At 34.9% G+C, this 23026-nt stretch overlaps 1 protein-coding gene and 1 long non-coding RNA gene across 2 annotated transcripts in view; one reads left to right on the top strand and one right to left on the bottom strand.

The window, feature by feature from the left end:
• The window catches only part of LOC113099045 (uncharacterized), a 33013-nt gene extending 19572 nt beyond the window's left edge, over window positions 1–13441 (top strand). The window contains exons 2-4 of the long non-coding RNA XR_003289274.1: window positions 1884–2014; window positions 2975–3116; window positions 13354–13441. This is a non-coding gene — a long non-coding RNA (uncharacterized LOC113099045). The remainder of the gene's footprint in view (window positions 1–1883; window positions 2015–2974; window positions 3117–13353) is intronic.
• The window catches only part of tcerg1l (transcription elongation regulator 1 like), a 79019-nt gene that overhangs the window by 2654 nt on the left and 53339 nt on the right, over window positions 1–23026 (bottom strand). The window contains exons 6-13 of the mRNA XM_026264094.1: window positions 13331–13456; window positions 8556–8638; window positions 7237–7325; window positions 5089–5240; window positions 3216–3291; window positions 1872–1980; window positions 1571–1660; window positions 1122–1240 (exon numbers count right to left, since the gene is read on the bottom strand). Coding sequence (XP_026119879.1) covers window positions 1122–1240; window positions 1571–1660; window positions 1872–1980; window positions 3216–3291; window positions 5089–5240; window positions 7237–7325; window positions 8556–8638; window positions 13331–13456 — 844 coding nt within the window. The remainder of the gene's footprint in view (window positions 1–1121; window positions 1241–1570; window positions 1661–1871; window positions 1981–3215; window positions 3292–5088; window positions 5241–7236; window positions 7326–8555; window positions 8639–13330; window positions 13457–23026) is intronic.

Raw genomic sequence — 23026 nt, 5'->3', positions numbered from 1 at the left:
GGCTGAGGTAGAGTAAAATTTCATTGTAAGCCAATCAGAGGTAGAGTTGGGCGGGTTTTCGAAAGCACGCATAGTAGTGATGGGAATTCGGTTCTTTTGACTCAGCTCACTGAAAAGAGCCGGCTCTTTGGCTCACAAACGGCTCTTTAAATGACTTTGACTATAATATTTCAATTTTTATTACATAATTATTTAATTTCTATAGGCTAAATTTGAAAAAATAGAGTTGGCTCTTCAGATATGCGAGCCAGCTCCCGAAGTTCAACTAAAAAAGCCGGCTCTTAGAGTCGGCTCATTCGCGAATCGCGAACGACTCATCAAAAGCTCATTCGCGAACGAGTCGATCCATCATCACTAACGCTCATTCGCGAACGACGCATCATCGGACAGGACAGGACACACAACGAACAACACAAGCCAGTCAGTCAACGAGAGACAGGTATGGCGACGAGCCCAAATAATACAAAAGTAGCCTTCTCTAAATAGAAGTATATACATTACTTTTTCCTTCAAGAAATTAAAGAAACAATAAAAGGAAATATCAAAAGTTCCCAAAAATCTATCGTGTTATTTGCATTGATCCACTATATAAACATAATATCTACATACATGCCATTTGATTGGAGGCTAGTCTCACTTTGTCCCACAGCAACTTTTTTTTTTAGATGTGTGTACAATGTTTCATGTTTCTGTTAATAATGTATTGTATTAAGTGTCCATTTCATTATAATATTCAGATTTATCATAAATAATTGAACATGCACATGTATTTTAAGTTCCTTTAAAGAGGGGTAGAGGTGGGGTCACGTTTGAGCATTTAAAATTAAATTTTACTTGAAAGTAACGCAATAGTTACTTTCTTAAGTAACTAGTTACTTTAAAAATTTGTAACTGAGTTACTAATTTAGTTACTTTTTGGAAGAAGTAACTAGTAACTGTAACTAATTACTTTTTAAAAGTAACTTGCCCAACACTGTCAAATACACAGAATCAAAGGAAATGAGGACCCGAACGGCAAAGACCATCAGTTATTAACACCTTTGCTGAATAAATAATCCGCTCTAGAGAAGGATTTTATTAATGCATCAGCTAAAGCAGTCACACTAATTTCATAAGCTCACCTGGATGTGACTTTTGATTCTTCTAGCAGTTTTCTGTACTCTTCTTTCGCTTGCTGGAGTTTGCACTTTTTCTCTTTGTGCTCCTCTTCCATTCTTGCTTTGACAAACTGATCATAAATCTGATGGAAAATAAATAAATAAATACATACAATAAATGTCAATTATTTTATAACATTTACAAATAAATGGATTTAAGATTAGTTATTTTTATTGCAATATTTATTTCAAAAATATAAAAAATAAAAATGAATTAGTTTAATATTAATTCATTTTTGATGTATGAATCCTCAATGATGTGATAAGCAGTATACAGTTACCTTGATGGAAGACATTTGTTCTCACCACCACCTACTACTTTCAAAACCACAGTAGGTCTGTGGAAATGTAGAGTTAATGAAGTTTGAAGTTTTATTACTGTTTGAGGTTGATGTGAAACCTTTGTGTCATACCTGTTTTCGTTCCTCTGGACTTAGCAGCAGGTACCGCGGATCAAATACAATTTTATGCAGTTCTTTCTCCCAGGTGGAGAACGCGGACACCTGTTTATTACACACAGGTTGAATAATGCTCATCCAGAATAATTATGCCTTTTCGTTTTAAGATTCACAGTGTGTGCAAATATACAAAGTCTGTAGGATTTTTGGTGGGTCAAATAATGGCAGAATTGTAACTTTTAGGTGAATAACCTGATTAATGTTTATCTCATTTATTTCTTTAAGGCTGAAGTTTCATCATCACTGGTTTTCTCACCCCTCTTTCCAGAAGCATGTCTCTGAAGTGGCTGATCCTGTGCTCCAGCGGCAGAACCATCCGAAGAGATGATCCATTTTTTCCTTCACACTCAACAGGATGGTCCAGTCTTCAAAGGAATGGAAATACAACAGCTTTGATGTGTAATTCTGTTCATATTTTTCTCAAATGCAATGTAAAAATTTGGTGCAGAAACAATTTTGCAGTTAAAGGTGCATTAAGTGATTTCTGAGACACTTTTGATATTTGAAATCACCAAAACAAATGCACCCCTACCCAAAAGGATAGGGTATATAGCTCACCCCCAAATGAATGAACATGGTTCACAACGCATGTAATTTCCGATCATAAGTGTACACGCCCTTTACAGCTGATTGGCTACAAGTGTGATTTGGTGCACGGTCCGATCAACTTTCAGCTGCATTTCTCAGTGTTTTCTACGCCCCCACCGTGGGCATAACATCAGAAATCGCTTTTACTGCAGCTTTCATTTCACAAGCAAAGAAATGGCAAGTAGCAAGTATTTTCTTGTAATACATATAATGTTTATAACTTTAAAACATCATTTTTACAGTGTATTGATTCTGCCCAACCTATCAAGAAAAGCACACTTAGCTGATTAACAGAAGTGTTTCCCAAAGACTTGTAAATGGATAACTCACGCAAATGTCTTCAAATATTTTGCAGTAAATATTATGTAAATTAAATATTCATGTAATTTCAGCAATTCTGACTGTGCCTCTTTTGCTATTATTAATTTTTATCACACACTGCACAGTTTGGACACACTTTGTTTCTCTTGATCTTCAGAACTTATTGATCTAAAGGCTTATGATCTTTGTTTATGAGTTGTTTTTGCTTATGAAGTTTGGAAGACAAATTGAAATGATGACTATGTATAAATTTTTTACTTATTTTAAAACAACATTTTTTATTACTTTTTTTCAATACGTATTTAGTACAAAAACATATCATCCAACCAGTATTAACTTCAAGGAAAAAATCCAAAACGAATCCAAACAGCTGGAAATGAAATATACAACATAAACAAAATCTCTTCAATATTTTCTTGAAATGTAAAATGTTTTCTTGTCTCTACGCAGACATTTGGGTGTACTTCAAACATCTGACTGTTCAATTTAAATCATCTCCAAGAGAGACAGATTGAGAAATTCACATCAAGCTGTGAGTGCAGATGTTGCCCAACAAAAACCGGAGACTTCCTGTTGAGCTGCGATTATTAAGGTGAGTGACATACAACACATCTGATTCAAGATCCTCCTCATCAGTTAAAACAGACTCAGATCTGCTGTCATATATTTTACGTGGCTCGACCCTACTTACTTGTAACGTTTAGTCTTTAAACTATGTTCCTCTTCATCATCATCCTCATCATCAGCATCAGCATTTGAGCCATCGTCTGTTGATGGAACAAATCAGGCAGTAGATCACTACATGTGATACATTGTACTTGGATTTAACATTGTAAACAGAATATCAAAAGAAATGAGAGATAAATTAGTAAAAGTATGCGAGAAGCTTGTAAATTATTTTATGCACACAACTCAAAGCTGATCTGTATTGATATACCCAGCCAGGTTGTTAATCCGAGAAGTGCAATAAGAACACATTCACACGAACGGACATATTTAAATTATAGACGCTGGATAGATTAAGGTCATCAATAGATAATCTCCACGAAATGGCAATAAAGCTAAATCAATAAAGATGAAAAACCTACTGGGAAATCAAGCCAATCGTATAATAACTTCCAGACAAGATCCAGACTAATTCAATATTTGCAAAGCCAATTCATTGGATTACTGCTTTTAGTTAATCCACGAGAACACCAGTTCTGCAGTCAGAGGGTGTACTAAAACTTTTGCTTGAGCGTCATCACACTGTGAGGATTAAACTTTCTGTCAACTTCATGCCTTTATACAGACTCTGCTCCTGTATTTCATATCATAAAGTCGTGAGTTACACTTCACTGATTCAGCAACTTAATCTGAACATAAATGAGTTTTACCTTGAGGCTACAGTAGGGCTTGCCAACCTGATCTCATTAGTATTATGCTACTGTTCAAAAGTGTGGGGTCAGAATTTTTTTTTATTTATTTATTTATTTTTTTTAAGAAATTATCAAAAGTGACAGTAAAGACATTTATAATGTTACAAAATATTTATATTCACAAAAAAATACTGTTCTCTATTTATCAAATAATCCTGAAAATAATGATTTCCACAAAAATGTTAAGCCGCACAACTGTTTTCAACATTACTAATAAACAATAAATGTTTCTTGAGCAGCAAAGCAACATATTATAATTATTTCTGAAAGATCATGTGATACTAAAGACTGCTGAAAATTGAGTTTTGCCATTACAGTAACAAATTACTAATTTATTCCGGTTAATATTTGCTTAAGCAGTTTTTTTTTTTTTTTTTTTACAAATAAAGCATTTGGTTGCACTTTATTTTACAGTACGTGTACTAACATGTACTTATAGTGTACTTACAGTGTATTTATCTAAGAAAGTTCTGGTAACACAAGGTAACTACATGGGGTAGTGTTAGGTTTAGGGGTAGGTTCAGGGTTAGTATCTAGTTATTAAATAGTTATTGTTATTACTATAATAAGTACATAGTATGTACACGAGGAATAGAACTGTAAAATAAAGTGCTACCAAGCATTTATTTGAATTGTAAAAACATTTGACATCATTAATGTTTTTACTGTATTTTCAGTCAGATAAATGCAGCCTTTGTGAGCATAGGAGACTTTTTTTCAATGAATGAATGAATGAATCTTATCTTATGTCAGGTTCTTAGAATATGCAGTGAAATCACAGGTTGATATGTTTAGATAGAAATTAGATAAAATATGTTTTATGGCATCACATTTTTTTTATTTTTTACACAGTTAACACATTTACTGAATCTTGCATCACAGTTTTTGTCTAAATATGATGATGTTTCAATTATAATTCATACTCGCTAAACTTTTGATGTTACATAACTTGTTTCACTCTGTGCCATCTGGATTTCATTTATAAATACATTTGCCATTAAATGGGTCAGAAAACACATTGCCTGCATACCAATTTGTAGACTATTCATCCTAAATGGCATCTAAAATTGTCCTGAATCATATGGTATGCTTAAAGATTGTGTTAAATATGCCTGAATAATCTATTTTTTCCAGCCAAAATCTTACCTAAAGAGTCTTTCTTGCGTTTATGTGGTGGGTCCTCAATGATTCGATTGAGGTCTCCACGGTCTTTTAGATCAATTGGTTTCTCCCATACTGACAAATGCATGGTGGGATTGAAGAAAAACACCCTGTCGTCACCTGTCCACACTACACACCTACAGAAGAGAAGGAGAGATGCATTGATACATTCATACACACACACAGAAACAATCCAACAGGCTGTTTGTGGTATTCTCACTACGTGACTAAGAAATCCCGATGACGAAAAACAGTCCAAGCAGCACCAAAGTGACCCAGAGAGAGGATTCTGGGTCACAAACGCCAGTCTTCATCAGGTTCAGAAGATTGTCAAATGGATAAATCCACAATATGTCCAGCATCAAGTATCTACAAGCCTATTAAACATTTAAGTTTTATGTCACAAATCCAAAAGCAACCAATTTCTCAGATGTTCCGCATGTTTAAGACCCATTTCAGGCTTCATTCAGGGCATGTCGGATAAAGTATTCATGGATTCTGCAGTAGTCTGTGAGGTAATTTGATACAACCTCATACCAACCATGACAAACCAATCCTGACATTTCATTTTGCATCCCCATCGCATCAAGGAGATCGGCAGTGCCTTCCTATACCATAAAACTGACCCAGTGATATAAAAAAAAAATCTTTGAAGCACAGCACCCGCTCTGCTCATTTGCAGTTATTCATAGTGCAAACATATGGTTAGCACTAGACACATGCTTCATTTGTCTTTCCATTAATATTGCAGGGATTTAAAACATTTCTATGCAACCTCCATATAAAACAATAACTATAAAATTAACTCTTGAAGCAAGAGCTCTAAGAACCATTTTATTGCTTGGGGTTGTTCTTTTATGGCTCAGAAGATGCAAAGTAGTGCATTTTGTTTCATGCTAAAATACAATACTTTTTTATGCCTTTGTTTCATCACAGCTTATTATGCAGAACAACTATAAGCTATTCTTACGTCAGATGCCCTGAAAAATGCAAAACACTATCATAGTCCAATCCATAAGCAAATGGCTCCTATCACCTTACATTTTTTTAATGAACTGAAAACATTCAGAGCAGCTGGTAATTTTTAGGGAATAAATATGTATTGTACAGCCTGTGCAGAACAAATCAGGATCAAAACATACAGCACATGTATGTGTAATCCCAAACAACTCTTATGAACTGATATAACTAATATTCCAAGGTTTCCCATGCAATTTACAGAATTAGCTTACTAAATAAAATATACATGTATACATTAACTTTGCTCAAATGAATCAGATGAACCAGAATAGAAAAAAAAACACACATTCACAAATTATCTGTCCTGATATAATTTGAGACATTATTGAGGTATCTTCTTGAACTATAAATAAAATAAATATCCAACAAGTTGACAACAATAAGCAATAAAGCAATACTCTCAGTTTGTCCTCCATTCAATCTCACTTTTGACACATTTGAGACACTAAAGAGATCCCATATGAGCCTTCCTTTGGGTTACATTCTAAAATGGGTTTTTAACACAGGAATCTAACCAACATCAATATCTGGATGATCACACAACAGCTCCAGTTCTGGTGTCATCAACCACATGTTAAATGCATTTAACAATGAAGCCAGTTTTTAGAAAATGTGTGTGTGAGTATTTGTTTGCAGTGAAGGAAAGCCCACACTGCTTTGGCAGAGAAAAATGGAAGACTTGCATAACACGTCGTCCTAATGCAGGTTTTCGATTGGGTGTCAGTGCATCTGTTTAGCACTGGACGTTTGCCATGTGCACTGCTGTATTTTATTCAAGCATGTTTTACTGTCATCAAACACTTATAAAGCGGCATGCATCATTTAAATGGTGCTAAAGCTGCTGACATTTATGACAGAATGAGAGGAGATAAAACAAACATCTTTGTCACTATAGAAAAACAAATTGGCTATTAAAGCATTCCAAAACAGAGGAGAAAACAGCACACTTACAACAGTGGCATTTGAAAGTGTAGGTTGACACAGAGACGACTGTGAGAACACGATCGATTGGTCATTATCTTGCATGCATACAGTCATTTATTAGCAATAAAGATGCATCAAATTGATGGCGAGCCATACAATCATATTTACGTGGACAAAACGGGTCATTACCATGGTGATCCAGGTATAGGTGTAGATGCAACTGGCCGCTTGTCTTTGAGTGAGCTGTCCTCATCCATACTGACTTTAAAAGGCCCATCCTGCACACACAAAAATAATATTAGCTTGACATTTAAATTTATAGAGAGAGAGAGAGATATTAAATTACTAAAATTGAAATCTTAAATGGAATGCACAATGCAAAAATATATTTTTGCATTGTGCATTCCAATTAATTTAATTCCAATTGCAGTTTTTTTTTTCAATTAAGTGAAAAAAAAATTGTAAAAATACAGCTAACTAACATAAAAAGTAATCTGTTTTTGCAAATAACCTATTAATATACTGTATAAAAAAATACCTAAACTTAAAAATAATAACTAAAAATCTAAAAAACAAAGTGTTCATAAAATACTTTATAAATAATGCTAAAGTAACACTGATAATAGAACAGTTTAATGAAGAAAAACAGTACATGGGCAATCATAAAATGTAAGATTAAATAATGAATCAGAATTGAAAAGTATCAGTCAAAATAGTTCTAAGTAAAAATGTATTCTTTTAGTCAATACTTATATGATGTATGTATTTTCATACTTTTTTTTGAGTATCTTATTTTTTATTATAGAAATACTGTATATACAGATCATTCCAAATCACATCTGAAATCGAATCAGTTAGTTATGTTCGGCAGCAGACTGCGAGGCTTTAAAACAGCACATATGTTGTTTTCTACTCTGTTATTATGCAGGCAAAGTGAACCTCAATTATCTCACCCCAAACACAGGTCACAAGGCTAATTATCAAATATAGTGTTGATCATCAATCTGATAAATAGTGTAGATGTGTTCAGCCTTGAACACAGACTCAGAAAACAACGAATTATCCATTGCCTGCACGACCGAATGATGCAGATTACTGATTCTCTGCATAAGGTCGGCCAGCAGGCTTGCACACTTTTAACGGTCAAATGAATTACCGTTCTAGGGGAATTTGGCTAATTAATCTGGCTGAGAAGATTTTAAAAGCCGTCACCTATGGGGACACTGTGGTACAGCGCTCTTCAACAAAAGGGATTATTAACTCAATCTTAATTGGACTCCAAATCTGATCGTGCCCACAGTCTGACCTTTTCTATAAATCAGTTCAATATTCTTTCTGCCTCTAAGACAATCCAGAACAATTTTCACAAAGACCAAGGTCTAGCAGCGAATTAACAGTATGGCAATGGCAATTATGTCAATGTTTCCTCTAAAATGGTTTTAAGAATCAAATACAGCTAATGAGAGAACGATATGAGGACTGATGAGAGAATGATGAGGAATGCAAACCTCAGCTTTAGCCTCTGGGTTTGGATTTCGGCGGAGCACTAAGGCATCTGTGCAGGATGGCTTCTTCAATTCCAAAATCTTATCTGAGGACAGAGATAAAAGCTCAGTATCCCCCAACGCCAAAATCCACATTGTTTCTTCAAGAAATCAGCACCTCATTAAACTCCCATATTCACTTCATCTACAAATCAAATGTCAGTGGCATCAAATTAATCAATGAAATTAATGAAAAGACTTCAAATCAGTTTATACTGAGAGCTACACACACATACGTATGTGTGTATATTTATTTAACTTTCTATTCATTAAAAAATCTTGAAAAACTTTCTGCATTATAATGATGCTGAAAATTTAGCTTTGAAAGCAACAATAAATTATGTTTTAAAATATAAAATAGAAAGCAGTTATTTTCAGTTTAAATAATATTTTAGATCAAACATACTGAATAAACAACTTAAATGTAACAGTTAAAAGTATCAGCATATTACAATTATTTCATAAGAGTCATGTGACACTGGACACTGGAGTATTGATGAGGAAAATTCAGCTTTGATCAAAGAAATAAATGACTTTTTTAAAATATATTAAAACAGTTATAATAACATGTAATAAGACTTAACAATGGCAGAGCAGAATACACTTCTTTCAAAATACTGAATATCTTACTAAGTCCAAACTTACTTCCAACATTTAGTTTAATTCAATGTGCTACTTATTTACTAGCAATTGCTGAATGAAAATTGTTTCTACAGTACATAATTGTCTTTTTCACACACAGATACACAGCATATTACATTGAGTACAAACAATGAAATGCCATTTGCTCTTTATGAATATTGACAGAATATTCAGAAGATCAATAATGTATTATATGTAATATAAAAAATAAAAACATTACAAGCAACATCAAAAAGTTATCAAAATACATTTCAACATATTCTGAACATCAATTGATAAGAGTAAAACCTTCTAATAACAACCACCTAACAGCTGGAAGGGGAATCAATAAGAAAAGAACACACTGAGGCTGTCAGTAATGGTAGAAACCATTATGTACTACGCCGTTAGTCACTTTAAATAGTTTGAACACACTCAAACTCAGTCTAGTCCAAAATATTTTCACTTTATCGCCACGGAAAGGTATGAAATTAGTTGTGGCAAGCATAAGGTGGAGTGGAAATCAAATGCGCTGCTTGATCTTTTGTCCTGCATGAAATTAAACTCAAACAGGCTGCACACTGAATTCAGCAGCTTTAAAAACAACAAAGAAGCATCATGAAGAAAAGCTCTTGCTCAGAGGTGAGAATGACGTTTGCTGAAGGTTGCCTTGATTCTACATATACTGTAAAATTAAACACAAGGCATGCAAACAATTAATTCTGACAGGAAATACAAATGGTCAACTTATACATTTCAGTCTTTTCCTCATACAAAGTAGACAAATGACTTCAGAGGACTTGGATTTAGTGCATCAGTCATATAGACTTGTTTCTTAAAGGGGGGGTAAAATGCTATTTCATGCATACTGAGTTTTTTTTTTACACTGTTAAAGAGTTGGATTCCCCTGCTAAACATGGACAAAGTTTCAAAAATTAAGTTGTACGTTTGAAGGAGTATTTTTGTTCCAAAAATACACCTTCCGGTTTGTCACAAGTTTTGGGTATGGGTCTGTGTGAAGTTAGATGGAGCAGAATTTCCTTATATGGGTCCTAAGGGCACTTCTGCCGGAAGAGCGCGCGCTCCCGTGGAGCAGAGCAGAGAGACATTCACTGATCAGAGCGAGAGACCGAATTGTCACAAAAGAAGTGTGTTTTTGGTTGCCAGGGCAAGGCAACCCTGCACAGATTACCAAAAAAAAAAAAAAAAAAAAAAACAGCATTAAGGGAGCAGTGGATGGAGTTTATTTTTACAGAGCATCAACGGAGTTGTGCAAGTGTTTGTGTTTGTTCCCTGCATTTCGAAGATGCTTGTTTTACAAACAAAGCCCAGTTTGACGCCGGATTTGCACATCGTTTATTTCTTAAGGATAATGCAGTCCCAACAAAAAAGGGTCACGATCATGTGTTGGAACCGCAGGCGGTGAGTAAAACTGCTTCAAATATCTCTGTGTTGTTAACTTAGCTATCGGCGCGTAAGCACGTCAAGTAAACAACATGCGATGTTGTCATCAAACTGCACTTTCCACATGTACACCTTAAAAAATAAAATAAAAAAAAAGATGACATTAAGTGGAATTTAGTAATTTTCCAAAACCGCTAAGCAAATATATACAGTTTCAAAACATACCACATAGAGACGTCCTGCTTTAGTCGTTGCTGCTGCAGCTCTTGTTAAATTTCAGCCTCTGGATCTGATTCTGGATCATAAATATACGGCTGAATCTGACTATTAGCCATGGTTTGTTTTGGATGATGTTTTTTCCTCACGGTAATGTCACAGTTTCCAGACGCTCTCAACTCAAAAGCTTACTCGCGCTCGTGATTCTTTAGCTCCGCCCACACGTCACGCCTCCAGCCGGTCGTGTTTTTCCGGGAAAAAATGGTACAGACTATCTTTCTCTTATAAATATAATAAAACTAAAGACTTTTTGAAGGCATGAAGGATGCAGTACTACTTCTATAGGTACTCAAGATTAACAGGGTATTGAGTGAAAACGAGCATTTCACCCCCCCAATGTGAACAATTTACTAAAACACGCAAACAATGTGTTACAAAATGCTTGCAAATTGATAGCATATGCTACAATCATGAAAAATATGCTAAGATGATAAAACATGCTGTGCTATCAACTTATTAAAACATGCTAACTTGTGCTTGAAATATGCTAGCAATTTGTTTGATCATGTTAAAATGTGAACAAATTGCTAAAACATGCAAACATTGTTAAAAATGCTATCAACTTGTTAATATATGCTAACAATATGATAAAAAGTGCTATGCTAGCAACTTGTAAAAAAATGCTAGCAACATGTTAACTCATGCAAGAAACATGCTAGCAATGTGTTTGATCATGTTAACAATGTGAACAATTTGTGAAAACATGCCAACAATGTGCTAAAACAACTTGCTAAAATTTGATAAACAATGTGTATATATGTAAACAGCATAATAAAACATGCCATGCTAGCAACTTTGCTAAAATATCTACCAACATTATGAATCATGATAAAAAAAAAAAAACATAAGAAACTTTTAAAGGTCTTGTGGTCTTTTGTGGTTTATTGCTCTGATAGGGTCTGAAGTAATCCAAGATCTGAGTTTTTATTGGCCTGTCTGGCATTTTCAGGCTAAGTATAACCTCCACACTTCAAGCTTTTACATGTTAATTTAAATTTCAGGCAAGCCTATACCAAAGTGTGTCAAACTTGATCCAGATTCTTCTTCTTCAAACAAAAAAAAAAGCTCAAATTTTTGAACAGAAGTATTATGTATACAGTTAAAGGGGGCATGATGGGAACAGCAAGTAATAGATTACTTATAAAACAACTAGCACTGACACATCCTGATTAAACTTAGATGAAACTGTTCTGGCCCCATAGCACATCTTTGTGTAACAACAAGCAACTGCTTTGCAATAAAGGCTGAATGAAGCTTCTGTTTGATTTATATCAGTCATCATCACAGAGCTGGAAGCGTTGATGGAAAACCTCTCATCCACGCCTACACAAACCATTCATCTGTTTCTGTCAGTGCAGACACTTCCATGGCACGCTTCCACTCTGAGGTCTTATGTAGACGGAAGACAATGGAGAGGAAAATCTGTGTGGCGACTAGTTGAATCACAAGCTGTTTATGCCGCGATAAACACAAGGCTGCTGTCCAAAATATGTGTCAAATAGGGAATATGGAACTACACCATAATGTGGAAGGAAGGAAGGAGTGTGACTGTTGAACATTGCTGGACAAGTTATATCTGTTTAGCTAGAGTGTGCAGACTCAGATCTATCTTGTAAAAAATGCAATGAATTGATGACTGGAAAAGCAAGTGAAAAATGGTTTTCATCCTTTTCTCTATGATCCCTTTATCAGTAATAAATGTGAAAGGCTATATAGCAGATGTCCTTTAATTAAAGCCTCCTTTAGAAGTGCCTGCAGGGTTGTTATTTATTTATTTTTGTAAAATAAAATTTTGTCGAATAAATCACTAAAAATTGATGCAATTTCAAAAACATTCCTCACTTCAAACATGGCACAATAATAACTCCATTAAGTAAACATGGCCTGGGCTGAAAAAATAAAAGAAGTTTATCTTTATTCTAGTGCTTTTAATCGTTTTTTTTTTTTATCAATCGTGTATTCACGTCTATATTTTTTATTAACAATTTATATTGCAAATAAATATATTTAATATATAAAAATAACATGTTTTTCTGAAATATATACAAGCATGTGTGTGTATTTATATATACATAATAAATATGCACAGTACAAATACATAGATTATATTATGTAAACAAAAACTTTTATTTTGGAGGTGATTAATCGCGATTAATCATTTGACAACACTACATTATTCTTAACAAATATAACTTGATAAAGTCTCTGTCCATTATAATAATTAACAGGAATAATAATGTTTAAAACTTGCTTCTCAACCAATTGATCTCATTTCTTTGCATAGGTATTTTTTTAATTAAAAAATACACATACTGTACAGTGGCTGCATTTGTTTGATCAAAAACACAGTTAAAACAGTAATATGGTGAAATATTTTTGAAACTATATTGTGAGAATGCCACTTAAGATTGTATTATATTTCATGTATGCTATCTCACCTGTTACTCTTTGCTTTTTCCAGTTTCCAGTAAGTAGGGTCACTCCAGGAGCAGTGAGTGATGTTACTGCGGTGATCCGAGAGGGCAGGATGGGTCCCAGCAAGCCTTCCCAGCTCCTCCGTGTTCCTGTATGCCACAGAGAGAACATAGAAGGAGAATTTAATATGCATGAAGCACAGAGACCTACTGAGAGAGAAAGACAGAGAATTACCGATAAAACCGAATGGTAAGCCCTAAAAAGTTGGTTTGTGTGTGTGTGTATACATACATACATGCATACATTCATACACCCCCCCCCCCCCCCCCCCCCCCCAAAAAAAAAAAAAAAAAACACTGGATCTGTTTCAGCTGAAATAAGCTTTTTTCTCTCTCCATCTCTTTCTTTTTACAGCAGGGATTGCATTAAATCATGTTCTTTCTTATTAACTGTGACAAACTGTGAAAAGTAATGCTATTAGAGATGATGCCAAGGACACACTGCAAAATACACAAACATTATGCATTACAAATCAGTCTGGCTATCCATTTTCCACAAGCCAATAAGGCTATGGATTAAACTCCCAAATCTCAAACCCGCATGAACAAACCTACAGGAGGACAATCAGCAAAATAATTCCCTAGATCGACATAAATGTTGCTTTCATCATTGGGAATCAAAAGAGCATTTCATTTTCCTCTCTAAACTTATTAAACTGATCAAAGCTTCAATCAAAAGTTCGTCTGAATGGTTAAACACTGAAAATGCTGGAAGAGGCTTGAGGCTTTTTCTCATCAACCGGGCCATATTTAACCTTTAATTTTCTAGCGTCTGTCCAAATTCTGCTCAACAGACTCCGCTTGTTCATAAAGGTTAATTACATTTGGCTTCAGCTCTGGGCTGGGCATTGCTGAAATCCAGAGGGGTTGACAGATTGTCAGGTTGAATATGTATGTGCCATTTCCACGAGCGCAGAAAGCAGATGCATTTTTAAAGCATTTGTGATGTTCTGCTTCACAAAAACGGCTGAAGTTATCAAGCTTTCTGGATTATAAGTGACATTGCCCTTTCTCTTTCTGTTGTTGCCCTTTTAAGCCACAGCGTAAAAAATGACGTTAAATGACTTAAATTGAAAGAAATTAAACTTGAAAACTAAAAAAATACAATATAGAAACAATAAAATATACAAAAAATACATAGAATTAAATATTTTTTTCAATAATACTGTCATAGTTTTATTTTAGTACCATTGAGATACTAGTATTGTTTTTATTAATAAATGTGTGTAAAATTCTAACACCATGGTAAACTATATATATTTATAAAGTGTTCCTGTAGCTCAACTGGTAGAGCACTGCGCTAGCAAGCAAGCAAGCGCAAGGTTGGGGGTTTGATTCCCAGGGAACACATGATATGTAAAAATGAATAGCCTGAATGCACGGTAAGTCGCTTTGGATAAAAGCGTCTGCTAAATGCATACATTTAATTTAAATTTTTAATTTCATTTAATTTAATATTGAAAATATGTATTGAATATATGTATCAATGTATCATTTGCATATTTTGTCCATATGATATGAAGTTCTTCTCAAAATTGAACTTTAAATGTGACGTTAAATCATTGCATTTGTTATTATTTCTGCCTCTCGAGCCTCAGTTCATTATACAAGAATATCAGTCAATGTTGTGTCCTGTCAGTTACTTTTTTGAAAAGATGTATTGTGCATTATGAGAGTTAAATGAAGAGGGAGATGATGAGATCTGCTCATTAAAACATTTAATGATGCATGAACTCATGATTTGCATCTGTTCACTGAAACAATATGGCTTTTCTTGCTATTACTTTCAGATCTGGGAGACACACCGACACACACACACACAAACAGAGAGAGAGAGAGAGAGAGATGCTGAATTGATAACCTTGGGTAGATACTGATCATTAACTATACTCTCATGATATCTGGCTTGTCTCTAGGTTACTGGGCATTCGTTTTCATTTATTTCACTCAAAGTTTCATATGTTGTGAGGCCCACACTCTTTGAGGACGTGTCTCACACATATCTCATCAATCTTGAATTAGCTGCTTGTCTTACATAAAAAGATGAGATTGCTGAGTAACACCCATGCAGGCTTTAGTAAAAAGACATCTTCCAGCATAGTCATTAAATAATTAAAAGCACATGATCAAAAACCTGAAAACTGATTAAAGCTACTAAAATCAACGAGAGCGTAGCGTTCTCTGCCTCTGCTCTAATACTGCTTTTCCCATGGCATGAGCTTGAGCAAACAATCTCAATTTTCATTTTTGGGTGAGCTGTCCCTTTACTTTTTTTTTTGCTTTGAGGATAAAAACGGATGAATTTGCTCATAAAGGTTTAGAGGCGTCCCGTCTTCACCCTGAACCGAGCGAATCAGAACAGGGTCGATCGGTTGATATTACTCTTGGGAAGGTTAAGAGACTTTGATATGTTTTGATGTCAGGACTGATGGGACAGGGGGTGACAAGAGGACATTATCTGTAATCTGTTGTTATGAAGGCATCAGACAGAGGCAGTGAAAGCTTTCGGAATGACCTGTATGAGACAAATGGTTGCTAGCGGTGAGAGACAGAGGAGACCTTTACATCCGACGTGATGCATGGTGAATGTTTGAGGTTAAAACCCAAGGTCTAAATCTGTGCATTCTGCTGCTCGTTGTTCGTTGTTTGGTTTGGTGTTTTAGCCTAATGTTTTTGGCTAGTCTAAGACTACAGCTTGTATAGGCAGCATTTAAACAGAAATTAAAACCTCATGTACCAATTGTGAGCGTTCTACATAGGCAGCAATTCTGCATGGGAGACTTGACTCATAATTGATTCCAAATAGAGTTTGGCATTAGCATGTCACTATGCTAATGATGCATAAAAATACACAGCTCACACAAATAGTGGGCAAAACTGCATTGAGTGACCTTTTTACATTTGTAGACTTGTGAAACATATATGCCATTCCATTGTCAAGTCAATGGGATTTTTAAATGAGGATTTGGTTAAATGCTTGAAATACGGTCTATGGTTCATGTTTTATTCTAGGATATAAAATACACTAGTAATAGCTGACTTTTTTTAATGTCTTGAAAATGGAGGGTTAAGTGGCTGAATTGGACTACCGAGGTTGTCAGAGACATTAAACATCATCGCACTGAACCAGAAAACTCATCCGCTTTATACTTGCAGTCTTGCAAACTTTTCCAACATGAACTTTCCAACTTGTACATAAAAAAAAAAAAAAAAAAAAGCTGAATGGTGGTGAATGGTTTGTTTATAGCCAATATTTAGTTTGTTACTCCTGGCCATTGTATTTTTGGTTCAAAATTCATATGTTTTTGTGAACAAATGATGAACAAAACGTATAAGAATCAATACTTCTATTGGTCATAGAGCTTCTTTTATGGAATAATTCAAAACCCAATGCATTAATCCTGTTGGCGATATGTTAAGGAAATCAGCATGAAACTAGGGGCTTCAGAAAAAGAAAAAGTACAGATAGTCTCATCCATGCTGAAATAATAACTGAAATAATTACGTGTGAAAAGCATTCAGCTTATTGCAGTGAAGATCCATTACAATCCCGGCTTCCAGACATGCCAACTTATGAGTTGCACACAGGTATGTGTATACATTTCAAAATATTAGCATAGTCTATTTATGAGCGGACCACGTCTTTTATTAGATGCATTTGTCATAAAGAAAGAGGGAAACTTTAATGCACCCATTGTGTATCCCAGTAATTTGTATCAATTTACAATTCCTGTCATGCTCATGCGACCAAGAGAATAATAAATGTTTATTTATTTGGGAATCAGATCAGCCTCTTCATTATGAATGAGAATGTACTGCTGCTGCTGACACTGGACCTTGACTGAAGCCCCTTACCTGATGGTATCTGCTCAACCAGATGATTCACTGGCCTTACCATCAGACACGCTTCTGTAACTTCTGATTATATTCATTCACAGCTGGGTAGCTGATCAATTTTTATGGAGCTTTTATTACATCACCAGATCACCACCATAAAGGAGCTAACTAATTATCCTGAAAATGAACAAACAAATGTGACTCAAGTTATAAGGGAAATAGCATGCATTATATTATTGTAAGTCAAGGTAAATAATTATCATGTTATGAAATTTACTGAAAAACAACAAATCTGTTGCATTAAATTAGCATTCCATTTAGGGCTGCACAATCATTCGAATTTCTAATCGCGATTACAATTATGAATGCCACAATTACATAATCGTTCAAAGTGGCAATTAATCGCTCAAAGTGTTTTTTTTTTATGTGTGATCTTAAGTGTTTTTCCATTGTTTTAATTTTAGTATAACATTATAACACCATTCATATTTGACCTTTTTTTAATAATTTTAAAAAGAAACCAATCCAATGTTTATTTGACATTTGACGCATAATGCTATAGAAACGCACTAAAGGTTTTTCAGTTAGAGTGTTTTCAGCATATTTTCATATAGAAATACAGCATGTAGTTGCATCAAACAATGGTATAAACATGTTTCAATGTCAATTCTGATAATCGTAATTACTAATCGCAATTACAATTTCAAGGGGATAATGGACGATTATGATTTTTGTCATAATCATGCAGCCCTAATTTCATTTACACATGAATCACAACACTCACTTTCAGATTTCAGGCAGTAATTTTATTTATTTATTTATTATTATATTATTTTTTTTTCAATATCTGTCTGAAGTCTATTTAACTACTATACTACAGAAAAAAAGGTGTATAGACCTGACCTAAAACCACATGTTAAAAAATTAAGTTTCATCATCCAGGAACCAGACATTCTGTGTAAATTTAAGTTAGAAATTAAAATCTGAACAATTAGAAAACATACTGTCTAGAGAAAATGTTGTCTGAATCAATTAAAATCATTTTGAATAAACCAAATCTCTCAGTGGTCCAATTGTTTTTCCCAACAGCACATGAAGAGATCAATCAAGTCACTTGAGTTTAAAGCTTTCTGGACTTCAAAACACCTTTTGGGTCATTTGAACTTCTAGCTCTGATATCAATGTGGTTTTAATAAGTATTGATGTGCTGCACAGCAATAAACCGTATAAATCACCTTTCTGCTTCTTGCTTTCTCAAACTCTAGGGAACAATGATGCTGCTTTTATTCACGTATAATGTGTAATAATATCACATTCTGTGAGATAATTAAACCTACGGCTTCAAAACTCTGTGCTTCATAATCCATTTTGTGAGTCATATTATTTACGACAAACTCAGAGTCTCCGAGAGCTGGCTGCCTCTCCCTTCAATTTCAAACCTCGCCCTGCCAAAACCTCTCGTTTCAAAGAAACAAAGGAATAAAATGTGACCTAGTTGAGTCCCACGGCACATCAAACGCACATCAGAATCAATGAGCGAAGACGTGCTGTGCATCTGCCAAGAATCACGAGCATTTCAACTCCGGAGACTCCTGTTGGCCTTAAGACGCAACCGAACCGAAGGCTTCCTTTGTGGAAGCATCAAGAACTCCCTCTTGCGAGCTAAACGCAGTGGCCCAAGGGCGAGAGTGTTTTGGGAGAGATGAGTTGAATGTTAAAAGCTGTGCTTAAACTCTTCCTTTAATTAATTCTGGGAATAATTATGAAAAGCCCAGTGTGGGTTGGAGTTTAGTGCCTGAGAGATTTAGGTTATCTGGGTGTGAGCCCGCTAAAAACAAAATGAGTTTTATATTTTACAACATCAGCCTATGATCCTTTGACTGGATAATGGGTTTCACTCTGAAGTATCAGTGCATTCATTATTGTTGCCAAAACTAATCCCAGTTATAATATCCATGAAATTGATATACGCTATCAGATACAGCTTCTGAAGGCTTCTGAGATGTGTGCTCTCTGAAGTTGTGGCTATGCAGCCTATACTGTCAATCCTGGATCCAAATATCTAGTTTGTCATGGTGGCCAAAAGTGAGACTCTTACCCCTTTTAAGCTGTCATGTCTCCAAAACTTTGAAGATGAGTTCCTGTTTGTAATATCGCCCTGTCATATAAAAATGACAACACAATTTCACAAGCTCTCGTCATTGCTGCACTCCGACATTGCCTGCGCTCAATATCTCTCAGTGTAATTTTTCCATCGAGTGGCACTTTAATCAGTCTTTTTTCTATATTTGGGATTATAGGGGACTATTATATATATACAGTCACAAAATTGCACATAGGCACATGGATGCACATGTACACAGACTTGTCGACCTATGCCTTCTGATACTGATCTGCCATTCTCTCTTTTTGAAGGATGTCACGCCTCAGCAGTGCATTGTGGGAGGACAGTCAGACCTGTCGCGTCAAGGTTGCCACCCCTGTCCTTGCTAATCTCCCCGAACAGATCCGTCTAAAGATCAGGTAAACAAACATCCTCAGATGCGTGACATTAATTTGGGAATTACATGCATCAGCAGGACTGCACAAACTCACAGAGACAGGGAACAGTGAGGAACTCAACAAAATCCAGGCAGTTGGAATATTGACATTTGAATTCCATATTAACAAAAGCTCTAATTCAAAATTCCAAAAATTCTAAATCAGTTGTTCCTTATACAGGGACTCCTGCTTTTACATCTTAAAAGGATAGTTCACCCCAAATTGAAAATGCTGTCATCATTTACTCACCCTAATGCCAATCCAAAACTATATGACTTACATAATAGACATAAAAATTGGGCATACTTAATAAAAATCAGTGATCTCACTACTTTTTAATATTGGGGTGAATTATTCCTTTGGTTATGAGGTTATCGATGTATTGGTTCAGAGAGATGGATGATACCTTGGTTAAGATCAAGCAAAGGAGTGCAAACCAGTTTAGGCTGCATCAGCTAAGTGGACAAATACATTAAGTGTATATGTGAGGATGTGGAAGAGACAAATTGGCCTTTTTGGACTTTTTGGCAGTTTAAATAAAAGAGGGTAGGATGCTGGACATCGAAGTCTGCAAGAAACACAAATCAATACCTACTGTTTGATTCTGATAACCCACTAGAACAAAAGTTCAAGTGTCATTAGGGCACTTCACTTGGGCAATAATGGGCAAACTAACTCAGACTTTAGAAACAATGAAGCTCAATGCTTCAAAAGACAATTTAAAAATCAAAACATTGGTTAAAAAGACCAATAGGTCTAGTAAGAGCATCAAAACAACAGTAAGAGTAGGGGAACAATGCATCATCTCATTGTTGGTCAAGCACGTGCATTTAATTAATGCAGAATGCGCATATTATATATATATATATATATATATATATTTCAGCACAGATGGTACTGTAAACAGAAATAGGTAATTTAAGTATGTGAACAGTTAGAAAATTCAACTTATGATTTTTCATACACATATTACTATAATGATAAAGAATATTTTGCTTTGTTCAATACATGAATAATAATACAAAAATAAATAAATGCAGCATTGAAGTGAGCAAAGGAAATTACTTTCAAAAACTATTATTATAATAATACATACATACATACAGTTTACCGGCCACAATACCAATTTTATTTACTGGTTGGGGGGCATTTGCATTTATTACAGCATGGGAATTGAAACCAGGCTGCTCTGCATAGAAAGTTTCACTTCCAGCTCTGGCCCAACTACACACTGCATGAATTTAATGGTGCATGCTAGTGTTTCTTAAATATTTGTGTGGTATATGATAATGATTTTTTATTTATTTATTTATTTATTTTTATTCTTGATAAGCACTTCATGTATTCGATTTTACAGACATGGACTGACAAAGGTACAGGGTGCTTAGGAAACCCCAGAAGCTTTGACTCAATTCAAATACTCATGCACAAAACTCCCACAATGATCCCCAGTCTTTGTGACTGTAAAGAGGTTTAACTTCTGGGAAATCCTTGAACAATTAGAGTTTAGCCAGACATCTGAGAGGAGGCAATCCCTGATTCCTAAATTGTTATGTCGAAAGAGGCAAAGAAGTACAAGAGAAATATGGATGGAAATGTTCGTGCCAAGTAAGTTCTCACCATGTGGTCAGGACTACACTTTTTTAAATAATTTATTTCATTACAGCATGTTTTGTTAGAGAACCAAACTATGTGGTATAAATGAGCAAAAAATAGTCTGCAAAGACCTTCATTCAAAGTCATTTCTGTGATATGACTGTTTGCTTGCTCTTCGTTATGTGCCCTGTTCTGTTTGTCTTACTAATGAATTTGGATTTAATTTGAGATCTAGATAAGAGGACATGGATGTACTCTTGTCCCTGGGAAGTGCTGGATCAATAGAGATTACAAGAGTGAAGTAAGTCAATTATACTAAATGCCAGCCATTTTCCATCTGTGAAGAACATCTCCTGCTTTAAAGGTCACTTAGAATCTTTAGACAGGTGTTCAATCTTGCTCCTGGACGTCTACGTTCTTGCAGCATTTATGGGTAGGAGAAATTACAAGCCAGCATAAATGACTAAACAGTAATGTACTTTGCTGTGTACGTTTTTTTTTTTTCTTTTTCAGTAAAGTCATGTCTGAATTCAATTCAATGTCTAAAGGATCTAAATCAGTTGTTCTCAAAAACAATGCTGAATACAATTAATTTTTATTTTTTTTTAGATTTGCATTTAACCAAACCATTATTTCAGTGCAAATCCATCTGTCACTTGTTTAAAACTAGACAGAAACCAGAGATTAGGTTCACATGCAACAGAGACAAGCATTTTTAATGTTTGGTTTGTTTTAAGAATAAACTCAGTTGAGTGAATGAATGAATGAATGAAATTACAACTTTTTATTTTATAAATCTGAATTCAGAATTTATATTTCACTATTCTGAGTTTCTATCTTGCAATTCTGCAAAATAAGTCAGTTGCAAGATATAAACGTAAAATTCTAAGAAGAAAAGTCAGAACTGTGAAATTTTGAGAAAAAAAAAAATTGAGTTATGAGATTAAAATCCTCAATTACTTTTTTTACATTATGTGGTGGAAGCAGAACAAATAATTGTAAGACTCAGTCAGAACTGCAAGATAAACTTAAAATTGTGATTATAAAAAGAGAAAACCAGACCAACCTTGAACTGCATAGAAGTTTGTGTCGATCTAAGCCGTTCCTTTAAGCATGAACTGTCACTTGAAACACATTTTACTTTTGTTGGGTTTATAAGCACTCAACTGGACGTTTAAGGATTCACAGGTACTTTGCGGAAAATTTCATAAGTGTTAGCCATTTAGTGACGGACACAGAGGTTAAATGAACACACTACTGAGTTAGCACTGTTACTGTAGTCTGCAACGCTGGCCTTGTTTCTAAACATATTCCACTTAAGTGGGAACAAAGACTGAGCAAGAGAGACATCCTGAAGAGCGTCTGATGTACCGTTCTCAGAGATGAGTGGAAAATTAAATCAAAGAGACTGAGATCAGGACAATTTCATGATGTAATACTCTGTAAGGTTGGCATGTTGAGAAAACAAATATCCTCCATTTACGTGACGACTGTTGTAGTGCCAGCGTGCAAGATACTGGCAATACTGACATACTCTTTCAGATCATAGACATGTATACTTCTAACAGAGATACAACAGTAACTCCTTGAAATGGCTTGATTGGAACAGTTTTCTTTTTAAAATAGCCAATAGATGTTATAGTTCATATCACAGCTGATGATCTGCTATTTTTTTACTCTTGAAAA

The sequence above is a fragment of the Carassius auratus genome, unplaced genomic scaffold, assembly GCF_003368295.1.
Source record: "Carassius auratus strain Wakin unplaced genomic scaffold, ASM336829v1 scaf_tig00216849, whole genome shotgun sequence".
Classification (NCBI taxonomy): Eukaryota; Metazoa; Chordata; class Actinopteri; order Cypriniformes; family Cyprinidae; genus Carassius; species Carassius auratus.
This window is presented reverse-complemented; position numbering and strand designations above follow the sequence as displayed.